The sequence below is a fragment of the Mus caroli genome, unplaced genomic scaffold (assembly GCF_978045245.1).
Source record: "Mus caroli unplaced genomic scaffold, Mus_caroli_1 scaffold_8, whole genome shotgun sequence".
NCBI lineage: Eukaryota > Metazoa > Chordata > Mammalia > Rodentia > Muridae > Mus > Mus caroli.
Window position 1 is genome coordinate 92004938 of NW_028227263.1, and position 16561 is coordinate 92021498.

The 16561-nt window shown below is 38.0% G+C and overlaps 1 protein-coding gene across 4 annotated transcripts in view; it reads right to left on the reverse strand.

The window, feature by feature from the left end:
- The window catches only part of Luzp2 (leucine zipper protein 2), a 393196-nt gene that overhangs the window by 54653 nt on the left and 321982 nt on the right, over nt 1-16561 (reverse strand). For all 4 annotated transcript variants that reach the window (XM_029479976.1, XM_021168299.3, XM_029479978.2 and 1 more), the window contains one exon: nt 1295-1369. In XM_029479976.1, the coding sequence (XP_029335836.1) occupies nt 1295-1369 (75 nt within the window). The remainder of the gene's footprint in view (nt 1-1294; nt 1370-16561) is intronic.

The following is a 16561-nucleotide window of genomic DNA, read 5'->3' on the forward strand; positions in this document are numbered from 1 at the left end:
GTCAAAATATGCACACAGTATTAAGTTTCCTAAAGTATGAAATCTGAAGATCTCCAAAGGGAACCAGTCCTACATGGTCTCATTCCTGCCTCTTCCACAACAAAACACAGTTCAAATTGGGTAATTAGAAGGCAATTTCTTTTCTGTACAAATCCTCTGAGTTGATATCGTGAATTATTGAAATATAAGTCCACAAATGCAATGGTTTTTCTTGCTCAATATTATTGACAGCATGATCCCTAAATAGTGATCATAGCATAGAGAGTTCTTAACAGAGAGTGGAACACTTTAAGTTTAACCAAGATGATTTTGAGAATCACAGGGCTATAGAGAAAATGATATTATGTATGAAGTTAGCAGGAGTCTGAATTGAATGTGCAAAGGCATGTTAATAACGTCTTAATTCAACTATAGTGTATATAAATTACACACAGATAGACAAATATTTATAAAACAAAGGCAACATGTACCTAAGGTCTATATCTACATATATAATACATGCATAACTTACAGGCAATGTGTATATATACAGACTATTTCTCTATATCTATTCAATAAGTGGAGGGTGAAATGTGAGTTATATTCAAGTGTTCTTTGCAGCCATCTACCGTATATTTTTTAGAAAACAATTACATCCAAAATTTTGATATTTATTATTTTACTTAACCTATTGCCATAAATACTTTAAATAATTTTTACATGTCTGGGAAATTACAACTTATAGACAAGATATATTTTATTAGTAATTTTTATGTTTGGTCTAGTATTCCAAAATATGACTATACAGTATGTATGAAGTTCAATATATTCTCTTATTGACATAATTATTGCTACGTGTAATATTCTTGGGCATGTTTCCAAGTTCTCTAATGTGATGAGCAGTTCTAGGGCATAGGCATTTAAGACACTTTTTAACAATCTGATGTCAGTGGTTACTTCCATTCTCTTTGTACTCATTCATCCAGAGTACAAAGAAAATGTAACACACAAGTAACATGAATTTCACATTAAGTAAGTTTACCCATGGTGTTATGGAATAAATGAATCAGTGAGATAGAAGAAAAATGAAGCCGTAAATTCACAGTGTTCATTCACTTTACTGAGGCAGAAAAAAAAAAATAAAATAAAAAATGAGGAGAACTTGGAGTCCAAGGATGATGTGGGGCATTTGGGAATTCTATACACAGCTTTTGGGCAGAATGTCTAAAAATTTCAGTGGATAATCACAGGTAGCAGTAAGCATATCCTGTGTTACTGAAACCAACGTTGCAATGGCTCCTGGAAGTGAACTTACCCTGTCAAGAGCTGCTTTCTCAAGTTCATTTTTGGCTACAGCTAGCTTTTGTTCCAGTTCAGTGAGTTGTTGGGCCTGTAACAGAAAAGAAAGGCAAAGCATTTCAGCAAATGCTGTAATCTACTCTACGCATTTGTACTTCTGTGCAAAAGAATAAAAGAAAGAGAATATGGCCTCTAAGTTTAATTTTCATATTAAAATTACAAAGTCACACAGTCGTTTGATATGTATGCAAAAACAGCATGATATGAATAAATAAGGACTTGAGTCTCAAGGGTTGGAATACCTGTGTAAAGACTAACTCAAAACTTTATTTGTACATTTGTAAGTCTTCTTATTCTCCAATAAGATGTTTCTAACTCTGAGGGACTGAATCTCTACGACTTGCTGAGTTGATGCTTGACTGTCTATTTGATTTTTAATTTTTCATTTGATGATAGAGCAATTGAGAATATAATTAGGTTTAAATAAAGCACACTCTCTCTGTCTCTTTATAAAATATAAATATCACACGAACACTCCATGTAAAGCTACAATCTCCAAATCACCAGGACAGAAAACGTACTCTCTCAAAACCAAGCCAAGGAGACCCTGAAAATGGACACTTTAGCCTGGACAGGTATACAGGCATGTTTCACATGAGCTCTCAGTCTACAACATTTTGTTGTGGTATTCCAGTAAGATTAATACAGCAATACTTGGTCTTCCTCTTTTCAATTTATCCTAGCTCATCTTTTCATTTCTTCAAATGTTGTAACAGGACTCTTCAGTAAAAGTAAGAGTAACTTCTTATTTGAAAGATATATATTAAAAAAAAAAAAAAACCAACAACCAACCAAACAAACAAACAAACAAGAAGACCTGGTAAGTGGAACATGTCTGTCTCTGACTTTTTGCCTGCTCTTGGGACTCTTTTCTTCCTATTGAGTTGCCCTGTCCAGCCTCAATTTGAGGGTTTTTGCCTTGTCTTATTGTATCTTGTTTTGTTGTGTTTGGGTGATGTGTCTTGGATGCTTAATCTTTTATGAAGGGAAAAGGAGGGAATGGGAGAGATCTTGGAGAGAGGAAGTGGGGGGATCTGGGAGGAATGGATGGAGGAGAAATTGTGGTCAGGATGTATTGTATAAGAGAAGAATCTATTTCTAATGAAAAGAAAGATGCATATTCTAATCTTGCCTTATCTATAAGAACTCTTTTAACCAAAGGCAACAACATTTTTTTTTTTTGTCATAAATTGTCACTGACTTAGGAACATGAAGTTTGGAGACATTTGTTACCAACAGATGCATGGTATTTGTACAACTTTGGTTTGTGATTCCCTGAATGTATTCCTTCCATTTTGTTGTGGTTTATATTACGTACAAGAAAAATTTAATGTTTTCTTTCCATTTGTCTTAGGAATGCTGCCCTCTTATTTCCTATTGGAATTAATTCAATCATATCCTTATACAAACAGTAGCAACCTTGTATCACATACTAAACATAGATTGTGTGTACTGACTATATAATGAAGAAAAAAAGTCAACGACAAAATCCTTCCTATCTGTACTTGTATCATGTGAATTAGCGACATCTATTACTAAGACAATAAAGTTAAAAGACAAAGAATGTAAGAATCTATATTAAAGACATCTTTGTTATGCACAGGCCTCAGACTTCCAGCCACCTTCTGGCCGGAGGAAAGGGGTCTGAGAGGAGAGGGAGCACCTGAGCATCGGCAGCAGACATTCTGGTTCTGAGTGTATTCTGCACAGGTGAGAGTATGGAATACAGAAGCTAAAAGCTTCTGGGACTGGGGGAGCCACAGAGCTTCTAAGGCAGCCCCCTTTTCAGGACCCAGACAGCTGGCCACTTTTCTGACCAGTGGTTAGGGATCCAACCGGCCCAGGAACGCTTTGCCTGTGCATCGGCAGCAGACATCTTGGTTCCAGGACCCCACCAAGTGTATTCTGCATAGGCCCCAGACATCTGACCACCTACCAGACAGAGGAAAGGGGTCTGAGCTGAGAGGGAGCACCTAGCCTGAGCATCAGCAGCAGCAGACATCCTGGTTCCAGGACCCCGCCGAGTGTATTCTGCACAGGTGAGAGTATGGAATACAGAAGCTAAAAGCTTCTGGGACGGGGGGGGGGGAGCCACAGAGCTTCTAAGGCAGCCCCCTTTTCGGGCCCCAGACAGCTGGCCACTTTTCTGGCCAGTGGTTATGGATCCAACCGGCCCAGGAACGCTTTGCCTGTGCATCTGCAGCAGACATCTTGTTCTGGGGCGAGTGTATTCTGCACAGGCCCCAGACATCTGGCCACCTACCAGACAGAGGAAAAGGGTCTGAGCAGAGAGGGAGCTTTTTGCCTGAGCATCAGCAACAGACATCTTGGTTCCGGGACCCCGCCGAGTATATTCTGCACAGCCCCAGAGATTACCAGATGGTGAAAGGCAAATGCAAGAATCCTACTAACAGAAATCAAGACCACTCACCATCATCAGAACGCAGCACTCCCACCCCACCTAGTCCTGGGCACCCCAACACAACCGAAAAGCTAGACCCGGATTTAAGAGCATATCTCATGATGATGGTAGAGGACATCAAGAAGGACTTTAATAACTCACTTAAAGAAATACAGTAGAACATTGCTAAAGAGTTACAAGTCCTTAAAGAAAAACAGGAAAACACAACCAAACAGGTAGAAGTCCTCAAAGAAAAACAGGAAAACACATCCAAACAGGTGATGGAAATGAACAAAACTATACTAGACCTAAAAAGGGAAGTAGACACAATAAAGAAAACCCAAAGTGAGGCAACACTGGAGATAGAAACCCTAGGAAAGAAATCTGGAACCATAGATGCGAGCATCAGCAACAGAATACAAGAGATGGAAGAGAGAATCTCAGGTGCAGAAATTCCATAGAGAACTTCGGCACAACAATCAAAGAAAATACAAAACGCAAAAGGATCCTAACTCAAAACATCCAGGAAATTTAGGACACAATGAGAATACCAAACCTACAGATAATAGGAGTTGATGAGACGAAAGATTTTTCAACTTAAAGGGCCAGCAAATATCTTCAACAAAATTTTAGAAGAAAACTTCCCAAACCTAAAGAAAGAGATGCCCATGATCATACAAGAAACCTACGGAACTCCAAATACTGGACCAGAAAAGAAATTCCTCCCGACACATAATAATCAGAACAACAAATGCACTAAATAAAGATAGAACATTAAAAGCAGCAAGGGAGAAAGGTCAAGTAACATATAAAGGCAGGCCTATCAGAATTACACCAGACTTTTCACCAGAGATTATGAAAGCCAGAAGAGCCTGGACAGATGTTCTACAGACACTAAGAGAACACAAATGCCAGCCCAGGCTACTATACCCAGCCAAATTCTCAATTACCATATATGGAGAAACCAAAGTATTCCACGACAAAACCAAATTCACACATTATTTTTCCACGAATCCAGACCTTCAAAGGATAATAACAGAAAAAAAAAAAAAAACAATACAAGGAAGGTGTACTGGCTAGTTTTGTGTCAACTTGACACAGCTGGAGTTATCACAGAGAAAGGAGCTTCAGTTGAGGAGATGCCTCCATGAGATCTAACTGTAAGGCATTTTCTCAATTAGTGATCAAGGGGGAAAGGCCCCTTGTGGGTGGGACCATCTCTGGGCTGGTTGTCTTGGGTTCTATGAGAGCAGACTGAGCAAGCCAGGGGAGGCAAGCCAGTAAAGAACATCCCTCCATGGCCTCTGTATCAGCTCCTGCTCCCTGACCTGTCTGAGTTCCAGTCCTGACTTCCTTTGGTGATGAACAGCAGCATGGAAGTGTAAGCCAAATAAACCCTTTCCTCCTCAACTTGCTTCTTGGTCATGATGTTTGTGCAGGAATAGAAACCCTGACTAAGACAGAAGGAAATCACGCCCTAGAAAAAGTAAGAAAGTAATCCCTCAACAAACAAAAAAGAAGACAGCCACAAGAACAGAATGCCAACTCTAACAACAAAAATAAAAGGAAGCAACAATTACCTTTCCTTATTATCTCTTAATATCAATAGACTCAGCTCCCCAATAAAAAGACATAGACTAACAAACTGGCTACACAAACAAGACCCAACATTTTGCTGCTTACAGGAAACTCATCTCAGAGAAAAAGATAGACACTACCTCAGAATGAAAGGCTGGAAAACAATTTTCCAAGCAAATGGTATGAAAAAACAAGCTGGAGTAGCCATTCTAATATCTGATAAGATTGACTTCCAACCCAAAGTCATTAAAAAAGACAGGGAGGGACACTTCATACTCATCAAAGGTAAAATCCTCCAAGAGGAACTATCAATCCTGAATATATATGCTCCAAATACAAAGGCAGCCACATTCATTAAAGAAACTTTAGTAAATCTCAAAGCACACATTGCACCTCACACAATAATAGTGGGAAACTTCAACACACCACTTTCACCAATGGACAGATCATGAAAACAGAAAATAAACAGGGACACAGTGAAACTAACAGAAGTTATGAATCAAATGGATCTGGCAGATATCTACAGAACATTCTATCCTAAAACAAAAGGATATACCTTCTTCTCAGCAACTCATGGTACCTTCTCCAAAATTGACCACATAATTGGTCACAAAACAGGCCTCAACTGATACAAAAATATTGAAATTGTCCCATACATCCTATCAGATCACCATGGAATAAGGCTGATCTTCAATAACAGAATAAATAATAGAAAGCCAACATTCACATGGAAACAGAACAACACTCTTCTCAATGATACCTTGGTCAAGGAAGGAATAAAGAAAGAAATTAAGGACTTTTTAGAGTTCAATGAAAATGAAGCCACAACATACCCAAACTTATGGGACGCAATGAAAGCATTTCTAAGAGGAAAACTCATAGCTCTGAGTGCCTCCAAAAAGAAACTAGAGAGAGCACACATTAGCAGCTTGACAACACACCTAAAAGCACTAGAACAAAAGGAAGCAAATTCACCCAAGAGGAGTAGACGGCAGGAAATAATCAAACTCAGGGGCGAATTCAACCAAGTGGAAACAAGAAGAACTATTCAAAGAATCAACCAATCAAGGAGCTGGTTCTTTGAGAAAATCAACAAGATAGATAAACCCTTAGCCAGACTCACTAGAGGGCACAGGGAAAGCATTCTAATTAACAAAATCAGAAATGAAAAAGGAGACATAACAACAGATCCTGAAGAAATCCAAAACACCATCAGATCCTTCTACCAAAGGCTATACTCAACAAAACTGGAGAACCTGGATGAAATGGAGAAGTTTCTAGACAGATACCAGGTACCAAAGTTGAATCAAGATCAGGTTAATGATCTAAAAAGCCCTATATCCCCCAAAGAAATAGAAGCAGTCATTAATAGTTTCCCAACCAAAAAAAGCCCAGGACCAGATGGGTTTTGTGCAGAGTTCTATGAGACCTTCAAAGAAGACCTAATTCCAGTTCTTCACAAACTACTCCACAAAATAGAAACGGAAGGTACTCTACCCAACTCATTTTATGAAGCCACAATTACTCTGATACCTAAACCACAAAAAGACCCAACAAAGATAGAGAACTTCAGACCAATTTCCCTTATGAATATCGATGCAAAAATCCTCAATAAAGTTCTTGCTAACCGAATCCAAGAACACATCAAAACAATCATCCATCCTGATCAAGTAGATTTCATCCCAGGGATGCAAGGATGGTTCAATATACAGAAATCCATCAACGTAATCCAGTATATAAACAAACTCAAAGACAAAAACCACATGATCATCTCATTAGATGAGGAAAAAGCATTTGACAAGATCCAACACCCATTCATGATAAAAGTCTTAGAAAGATCAGGAATTCAAGGCCTATACCTAAACATGATAAAAGCAATCTACAGCAAACCAGTAGCCAACATCAAAGTAAATGGTGAGAAGCTTGAAACAATCCCTCTAAAATCAGGGACTAGACATGGCTGCCCCCCCCCCAAAAAAAAAAAAAAGAGAAATGGGATTGATTCTGTATCTGTTTTAATACATTGAGACAAGTACTTAATCCCTTCAAGCTTGGGTTTCTTGATACATATAAAACAAAATACCTGTAGAATAATTAATGAAGTAAATCAACCCATAGCAACATTCTAACGGTTGATAAATAAGCTATTTATTGACTTGCATTTGTACATTATGGACAGGACCCCGTGTAGAAATCTAGTGTGCTCATTTCTGGGCAAGGAAAATGAATTCCAATAAAATAGAACATTTGGGTCTGAACCAGCATTTATGAGCCACCACAAGGTTTTCAGTTGTTTACCTTTCTGAGTGTGAACAAGCTCATAAGTGAGAACATTGCAGAGAGAGTAATGAAGGGCAATGGTAAGAGAGTAAGAGCATCAGAATTCACATTCACCAGCATGTTATCCTGGTTTCTAAAGAGCAGTTGTTATATCAGTACACACACTATGTCTATATTAAATACAGGAAATTACTGTGAAGGGCACAACGCCAGAAGACTTATGATAGTCAGGACACTTAGCCAGAAAGTAAACTAGTTAATAATGTTAACTTTAAAGTTTAGTTGAGAAACCATAGTGCACTAAACATTACAAAACGATGCCACCTCATAAAGCCCAGTATTGATTCCAGAGCAGCTTCCCTTCTCATAAAATCAATAACTAAGATTTGTAGATGATTGATATTTTCCAAGTATGAAACAAATAAGAGTGAAAATACATTTAAAATTCATGAACAATTAAAGTTGTGAGATTCTAATAGCTAAGCCAGAGTAGAGAGTTAGAAGCAACCAAAGAAGGGATGACAGTTCAGTGTTCCTCAGAGAGTCCCTTTGACAACAGCATAACCACACCAGTGGTCCATTTACTCACAGGTACTCTTCACAGGGAACTATAACATGGATGGAGTGAGAAAGAGCTCATTTCCTGGACGAGGTCCCAATCCTAAGTGGTCAGACTTAAATGCTTGAAAATAAGGGCAAAATTTACTAGGTTGGTTCTCTCTCTCTCTCTCTCTCTCTCTCTCTCTCTCTCTCTCTCTCTCTCTGTGTGTGTGTGTGTGTGTGTGTGTGTTTGTGTGTGTGTCTGTCTGTCTGTATGTATGTATGTACTACAAAAATAATTGAAGAAGGAGAGGTCATGAAGAGGGGATGTGGGGACTTGAGAGAAGTGTCATGAAAGGGATTACAGTATGCTCATGTAGGAGATGCCCAAATGAAGAAAAGTAGAACAACAGTTTCAGTGCTGCAGTTATGATTTCTTAATTCACTTTCCTAAAACTGTGACTTCAGATTCCCAAAGAGCCCTGAAGCTCTGGCTGTCAGCATGTCTGAGAACAAGACTTTCTCTTGTAATTCTCATTGTCCCACCTACCATTTTTTTTACACAGGTATTTTTAAGCTATGCTACAAGCAATTATTGGCATGGGACAAAAAATGAGACTTGGAACTGGTGAGTAGAAAAGAAATTTGAACTCAACAGTGGGATGAACACATTGTACATACAACTGTAGTAGAAAGTGAAATGGCAGAAACCATCTCAGATTAAATTCCCTCCCTCCCTCCCTCCCTCCCTCCCTCCCTCCCTCCCTCCCTCCCTCCCTCCCTCCCTCCCTCCCTCCCTTTCTTCCTCCCTCCCTTCCTTCCTCCCTTCCTTCCTTCCTTCCTTCCTTCCTTCCTTCCTTCCTTCCTTCCTTCCTTCCTTCCTTCCTTCCTTCCTTCCTCCCCTGCTCCTTCTTCTGTACTTCCTTTTAAGAACTTAACTTCACATCAGCTAGATAAAGAATAGCAGCTATTTAGTGTTCAATCCATAAACTAAATTTTTTCCTTCTAAACACAAATTAAATGTGTCAGGTTTGGGGTAACCTGTGTGATGATCTGTCTGGTGTGTGGTATGTAAAAGTCAGATTTAGGGAGCAAATCAAAAGGAATTTCCAATAAAGGGGCCACAAATTCTATCCTTTTGTGTGGCTTGAGTTGTAATCTTTGTTACAACAGTTCTGATAACCAGTTATTTGTGCCAAGATCATCATTTACAAAAGAGAGTAAACACTCCAGAGACACAAACCATTCAGAGACATCCAAGTAACAGATTCTCAGATAAAAATGTAATAAATGCTATAATCCTACCCACAAAATCTTTTTTTGTTGTTGTTGATTTGTTTGCTGGAGCCAAGAAAATGAATCTAAGTCTACATTTAATCTTAAACAAAAGATAAAAATCTAGAATATATTGTGTTATGAGTTTGCAGGTACATGATTGCATGCATGTGTGTTTACATGTGCATATTTGTGTGTTCAGGCATGTATGTTTGTATGACTTCCTATAGAACAACACAAACACAGTGCAGGGTTCCTAAGATTGAAGGGTTTTTTGGGTTTGGGGAATGAAAAGCATCTCCACTCCCACAAGCTGTAGAACATAAACTAAAATACAAATTAATGGCATTAAAATAACAACCTGACATATAATATAGCACTATTATTCTCTGAAACTTGGGCCTTCATAGTTGGTGGTATCACATAAATTAAATGAACAAAGAACACAGTGTTAACACAATGAAGAACTATGATGTTAGTTCTGCATTTTAAAATGAAGGAAATTGAGAGAGATTAATAAAATATTTTGCTTAATATCACACCAATGTAGGATTTTAATACAAGCAGATTTAGAATTTGAATTGGTGCATCCTGGATCTATAGCTGTATTTGTATTCACTAAAGAAATTCATATATAGAATTTATAACTAAATTATGTGCATATTCAATGGCACATGCTCAAAATTTACTGATATGCTTTATAATTTACAGTGTTTCTAGAAAACAGGCAATTTGGGGAACGTTGGGTGATTAACATTTGTATTTTATCAGGGGGATAATAATGAGCCTGTGAAAGAGATGATGGTTTTTAAGATCTCTTAAAATATTGTATTATTGTAAAATATTGTTTGTGTGTATGTGTGTGTGCTGGCTTGAGTTCTTGTTTGCCATGAGTAAGGCAGATGTTCAAAGAAGCCAGGAAAGGGTATTAGATACCCTGGATCTGAAGCTGCAGGCAGTTTTGAAGCCTATGTCTTCTGGAAGAACAATAAGTGTTTCTGGTTGCTGAACCATTGTTCTAGCCACAAGAGATGCTTTTAACTGCCAAGTAGGAATTGGATAGCTTAATGAAGAGACACTGATGTGTTTTAGACAAATCAACTTTATCTATTAGCATATAATGGTATGTTCTTTACTCATTAGCCTTAAACTAACATTTGCTTACCATTCTAGGGACACACAGCACACCTTACTGCATCACTTCATCATCTTCATCTCTAACTCACATTTGCCAGCAGACACATCGAAAATGCCATCTGCTATTCCAACCTAGTCTAACAGAAGTACATTTATTGTCAGTACTAAATGTGATCATCAGGTCTCTCTCTCTCTCTCTCTCTCTCTCTCTCTCTCTCTCTCTCTCTCTCTCTCTCTCTCTCTCTCTTTCTCTCTCTCCTCTCCTCTCTGTGTCTCTCTGTGTCTCTGTCTCTCTGTCTCTCTCTCTCTGTGTCTCTCTCCCTGCCAATGATTTATTTATTTTATTTATGAGTGCTCTATCTACAGGTACACCTACATGCGAGAAGAAGGCATCAAATCACATAGATGGTTGTGAGCCATCATCTGTGATAGGATGATTGGAATTGAATTCAGGACCTCTGGAAGAGCAGCCAGTGAGTAGGGCCATCTTAACCGCTATGCCATCTTTACAGTTCTGCTCTTGTTAATGTTAATAACTTTGGAACAATTCTGAGAGAGTAAACTAATATATGTATGAGACCAAAATTGATTTCCAAATCACACAGATATGTTAGCTTTACAGCTGAGTATAAAAGGTATTAAGTAAAGTTAACACATCAAATTATAAAATTGAGAAGATTTTTTGAGAAGTCTGTTTACATATATAATTTTAAATTTAATTTTAAAAATTGGACTTATTATCCTCATGCAAATGTGAATAAGCATGTGGTCAGCATGACATCTAAAAGAAACTATACTTAAATAAATATCTTTATGGTCCTGAAATTTATTCTTGTAACTACCAGACCTCAGGAGGAAAGCCTGTTTTACAGTGATTTATTTCATATGAGATCTCAAAGCTCAATTCTGAAGATGAGAATATAGTAATTTATTGTTTCATTTTTATCATAGATGGTGTCATTATATATTCATGTTACCCCAAAAGTCACTACATAGTTCACACTAGCCTCAAATTCATGACAACCTTCTTGATCAGCTTCTCAAATGTTGGTATTATAGTAATAAACCATCACAAGTGCCATGGAATATGATTTCTTAAAGGAATCACTCCACTTTAACTCTCTGATCATCTTGAACTTAGTTAAGGCATAAGATATGTCTTGATGTGTAAGTATGAGCCAATAGGTACTGTAGGTCAGACATGTGCAAATAAGGAGAGTTGGTTAGAGAGTGGTGAACAGGTAAGAGTGGATAGGCAGACAAAAGATATAGACAACCAGTAGACAGTGATAATAGGTGCTGATGGATAGATAGGTCACAGTGAATAGGTATTGATAGATTGATGCTGACCCACAGGTATGTCAAGAGAAATACTTGTGCATAGTTCCTGTTAGGTAGGTACTGATAGGTAGGTGTTGGTGGATAGATGCTGCTATATAGGTAGTGATAAATTAAGATGAATTGGCATAGGATGGTACACACTGTTGAGTAGGTGCTGGCAGACAGGTAAGGGTAAATACTTATAGATAGTTTCCTATGAATAGGTGCCAATGCATAGGTCCAGATGGGGAGTTTCTAGTTGATAGGTACTGATACATAGTTGTTGGTGTGTGTGTGTACACACACACACACGATGGACATTACCACAATAAATGTCTACTCATTCTTCTTCCTCTTCTTCCTCCTCCTTATTCTCTCTATCCCTTCCTTTTCCTTCTCCTTTCCTCCTCAACTAAATGAAGACAAAATGTCTGTTTTCTCTCTGTAGCACTGTATGAATATGTTTATGCCTAAATTTAAATATTTTAAATACTGTTTCTCATGGGAATAACATGAAACTATTACTCCTATGAAGAAAAGCAAACAGAAGCGGATACCTAATTTAGTGTGAGTTCACCAGAGACTTGTAAATTTTTGTTTTTAAAAAAGTCTTTAGACAAGTGAGTCTTACATTTCAAGTTATTGAGAATAAACCAATTTCCTTAAATACAAAAACCTCACATTCAAGGTATATGCTATTCACTTATGTTACTGAAAATTGTTCAGATTTTTAGAATATGGCAGAGTAAGCCGACTAAAATAGTCTTCCTCCCACAATCAGCTGTGAGTCAGCTGTGTCTGACAGACTGTCAACAGACAGGAGAAACATGGAACATTCACTAAGCACATCTGTCTTTTACCGGAGAACAAGTTCCTGACCAAAGGCTAGAGATGTGACTCTAATGGGTCATATTTATGTAAGAGTGTTAAAGTACTTCCACAATGTTTTTGTATTCTCACTGGAACTATCAATTGTCATCCACATATTGAGACAATATAACTAGATTGATGGGCTATTTGAGCATCAGAACTCAGTCTTTCCTGGTATAATTTATGGTGGTTTGCTATGTTGTAAGAAAAAGAAATATTTGGATTAAGGTGTATTCATGATACTTTTGTTGACCTTATAGTCTATTGAATGGGGCAAACTATACGCATGAGGATTTTGATGTTGATTTGTGCTTTCTGTGGCAAATCATGGGAAACTCCTTGCATTCATGCATGACTGGCCAGTTCCTAAATCTCCTTTGTTCACAGATGAAAGCAAGCTCTGGGGCTGGAGAGATGGAGCAGTAGTTGAGGATGTACATGGCTCTTGCAGGCGTCCTAAGTTTGGTTCTCAACACTTACATTGAGTAGCATACAACCAACTGAAACTCCACCAACAGACCTTATGTGTTCTCAAACCTACACAGATACAGACAGACAGACAGACACACACACACAATTTGAAAATATTTTGGATGCAGGAAAGTCCTAAGCATTTCTTAATAGATTTTTTTTTAACAGTCAGTTTCTAGTCAACATCCTGGTGAGTGGTTACTCTGAAACTGGCTTGCCAGACTCCCATAGATTCAACAGGAGAAAGACAAAAAAGACAAATCAACCTGGACAGTTTAGAATTCATATTTTGAGCCTGAGGAAGATTAGCATGGTGTTGGCAACTCACATTTGCAGTCTCTCATAGCAATGGGCCACAGGATGGACAGCACAAGCTGTGGATCTTTCTGTCATTGTGAATCAACCTCTAAACTATGGCCAATAACGCTAAAGTCTACAACTGTAACCAAAGGAGGAGGGGAGTATAACGGGAAAAGTTCAGTACTTTAAAGCACTTTATAAGAAATGGTTCCATGGAAGCCTCCTGTTAATAGTACCTACCCTTATAAATGATATAGAAGAGTAAGTCACATATCATCCAGGCTCAGGATAAAGGAAAGGTGAAATTCACTTAGCTGATCCACATAGGTATTCCCAATTATCAGGGCACCACAGTCAAGCTAATCGAATACAAGTGATTGGTACACATTGAAGAAGGACAACTAAGTGCCAAGAAGATGTAAAGCATTCCAGGAAATCGATGGAAAAAAAAGAAATTGGTGATTATTCACCAACAAATATGAAAATGTCTCATTATTTAAACAGTTCCATGGCTATCTTAATTCAGACCTATTTAATTTGACCCCACTTATTGTAATCACCATCCTTCTGTTTATATACTTGATAGTGTATTGCCTTAGCATATCACCAAGGAGTAATATTGACAATTGAGACTTGTATTTGTTTTGTTGATCACTAAATCAATACTTGTCAGAATAGTGTTGACTGCACAAGGCATGTTTAGTAAACATTTCATCAGTGGGACAGCAGGAGAGTTAACATGATGCTAAGCCACATGCTGAACAGGAGGCACGACTCTGTATAAATCATCTTGGCTACTAAGCCACAAGACTGACGATTATTCAATATGTACTTGAATGTAAACATCCTGAAGCAACTGATCCCTTCTTGGTACCCAGACTTTTTCTAATCTCTTTCTCTGACAGTTACTAGACATGGTAGACAATAACTGTGGCCAAGGTAATGGTTATAAGGATCGATGGTTTGTTTACATTAATGACTAAGGGGCTGATAGCATAGCAGACACAATACACACCCAGTATTTTATAGGTTTCAGGACTAAGCTAGTTGGGTTATTTATAAAAGTTTCTTTATTTCTTATAAAAGAATAATTTGCTGAATATCAAGATCATATCTATTTGTGAAAATCTTGGTGCTGTAAGAATGGATTTAGCCAATTGTTTGTGTCCTGCAAAGAGCAGAAGCTGTACTGGATGCTTCTCCTAAACACTTGACATTTTATTTAACAATTTAATTTTCTGAAAGCAACACATACTAAAGCACCTGTCCACAAAAATTTTATATTTTTCTCAATATGTGTTTTTTCCTGAAAATTCATTTTTTGTTGTTAATAGGAAAATGCACCACAACAATAAAAAAATAGAGTTCAATTTGGTTCCTTTATTGCTATCTCAAAGTGAAACCAGTAAAAGGAAAATATGGTTGAGCTGCTTACAGCTTCTAAAATAACCTTGGGGAGAGAGGCCCTAGACTATTAGGGTGCTAAGGGTGGGTAGAGGATGTTTTCCATTATGACCTTTTAAGTAATTCTATACAAGACCTTTCATCACAACTGAGCTGGTTTTAACTGAGCTGAATGGTTCAAAATATGTAACACAATATAAGCTATCTACAGTATAAACAGACTCAAAGACAGGAATCACATGATTATTTCATCAGAAGTGGGACCAGCTACAACTCAATCTGATAAAGGTTTGTTCCCAATACCATGTTAAATGGAGACATACTCATGCTTCCAACAAAGGACAGGAACAAGACAATGCTATCAATTCTCTCTATTCAATATCATGTCTGAGGTCTTAGAGCAATATGACCAGAGAAGGAAATAAGTATACTTAGGAAACAAATAGAGTTATTCCTGTTTGCTGGTGATATGCAAGTCACCTTCTTATTTACATAAGAAAGTCTAAAGACATCATTAGTGAGGTAACCCAATCACAAAAGAACTCACCCAATATGTACTCACTGATAAGTGGATATTAGCCCAGAAACTTAGAATACCCAAGATATAAGATACAATTTGCTAAACACAAGAAACTCAAGAAGAACGAAGACCAACATGTGGACACTTTGCCCCTTCTTAGAATTGGGAACAAAACACCCATGGAAGGAGTTACAGAGACACAGTTTGGAGCTGAGACAAAAGGATGGGCCATCTAGAGACTGCCATATCCAGGGATCATCCCATAATCAGCCTCCAAATGCTGACATCTTTGCAAGATTTTGCTGAAAGGACCCAGATGTAGCTGTCTCTTATGAGACTATGCTAGGGCCTAGCAAACACAGAAGTGGATGCTCACAGTCAGCTATTGGATAGATCACAGGGCCCCCAATGGAGGAGCTAGAGAAAGTACCCAAGGAACTGAGGGGATCTTCAACCCTATAGGTGGAACAACAATATGAACTACCCAGTAGCCCCCCAGAGCATGTGTTTCTAGCGGCATATGTATCAGAAGATGGCCTAGTCCACCATCAGTGGAAAGAGAGGCCCATTGGTCTTGCAAACTTTATCTGCCTCAGTACAGGGGAACACCAGGGCCAAGAAGTGGGAGTGGGTGGGGGAGCGGGTGGGGGACTTTTGGGATAGCATTGGAAATGTAAATGAAATTAAAAAAAAAACAAAAACAAAAACCCTTGAAGCTTAAAATTCCTGGAAAGTAACCTGTTGCAAAGTTAACACCCAAAGACGAGTAGCCTTTCTGTGTAACAATGACAGACTGAAGCAGATATCAGAGAAAGAATCCCAGTCACAATAGGCATTGGCTAAATACCTGGAAACAAACCCAACAGATAGAAGGAAAGACCTATACTACGTACATTTTATGACACTAAAGGAAGAAGCTGAAGACAAAATAATAAGAAGGAAATACATACCTTGCTAAAGAATTGAAAGAATCAACATCCTGACATTGACTATCCAGATATATGTCTATCACAGTAGAATGTAACACAGTGTCTTAGTATAGATTAGAGTCAGTATTCTAAAACTGATCAGAATACATGGTTCTTAGTTTACCATAAAGATAGTAATGATACCAGTGATAATAATCT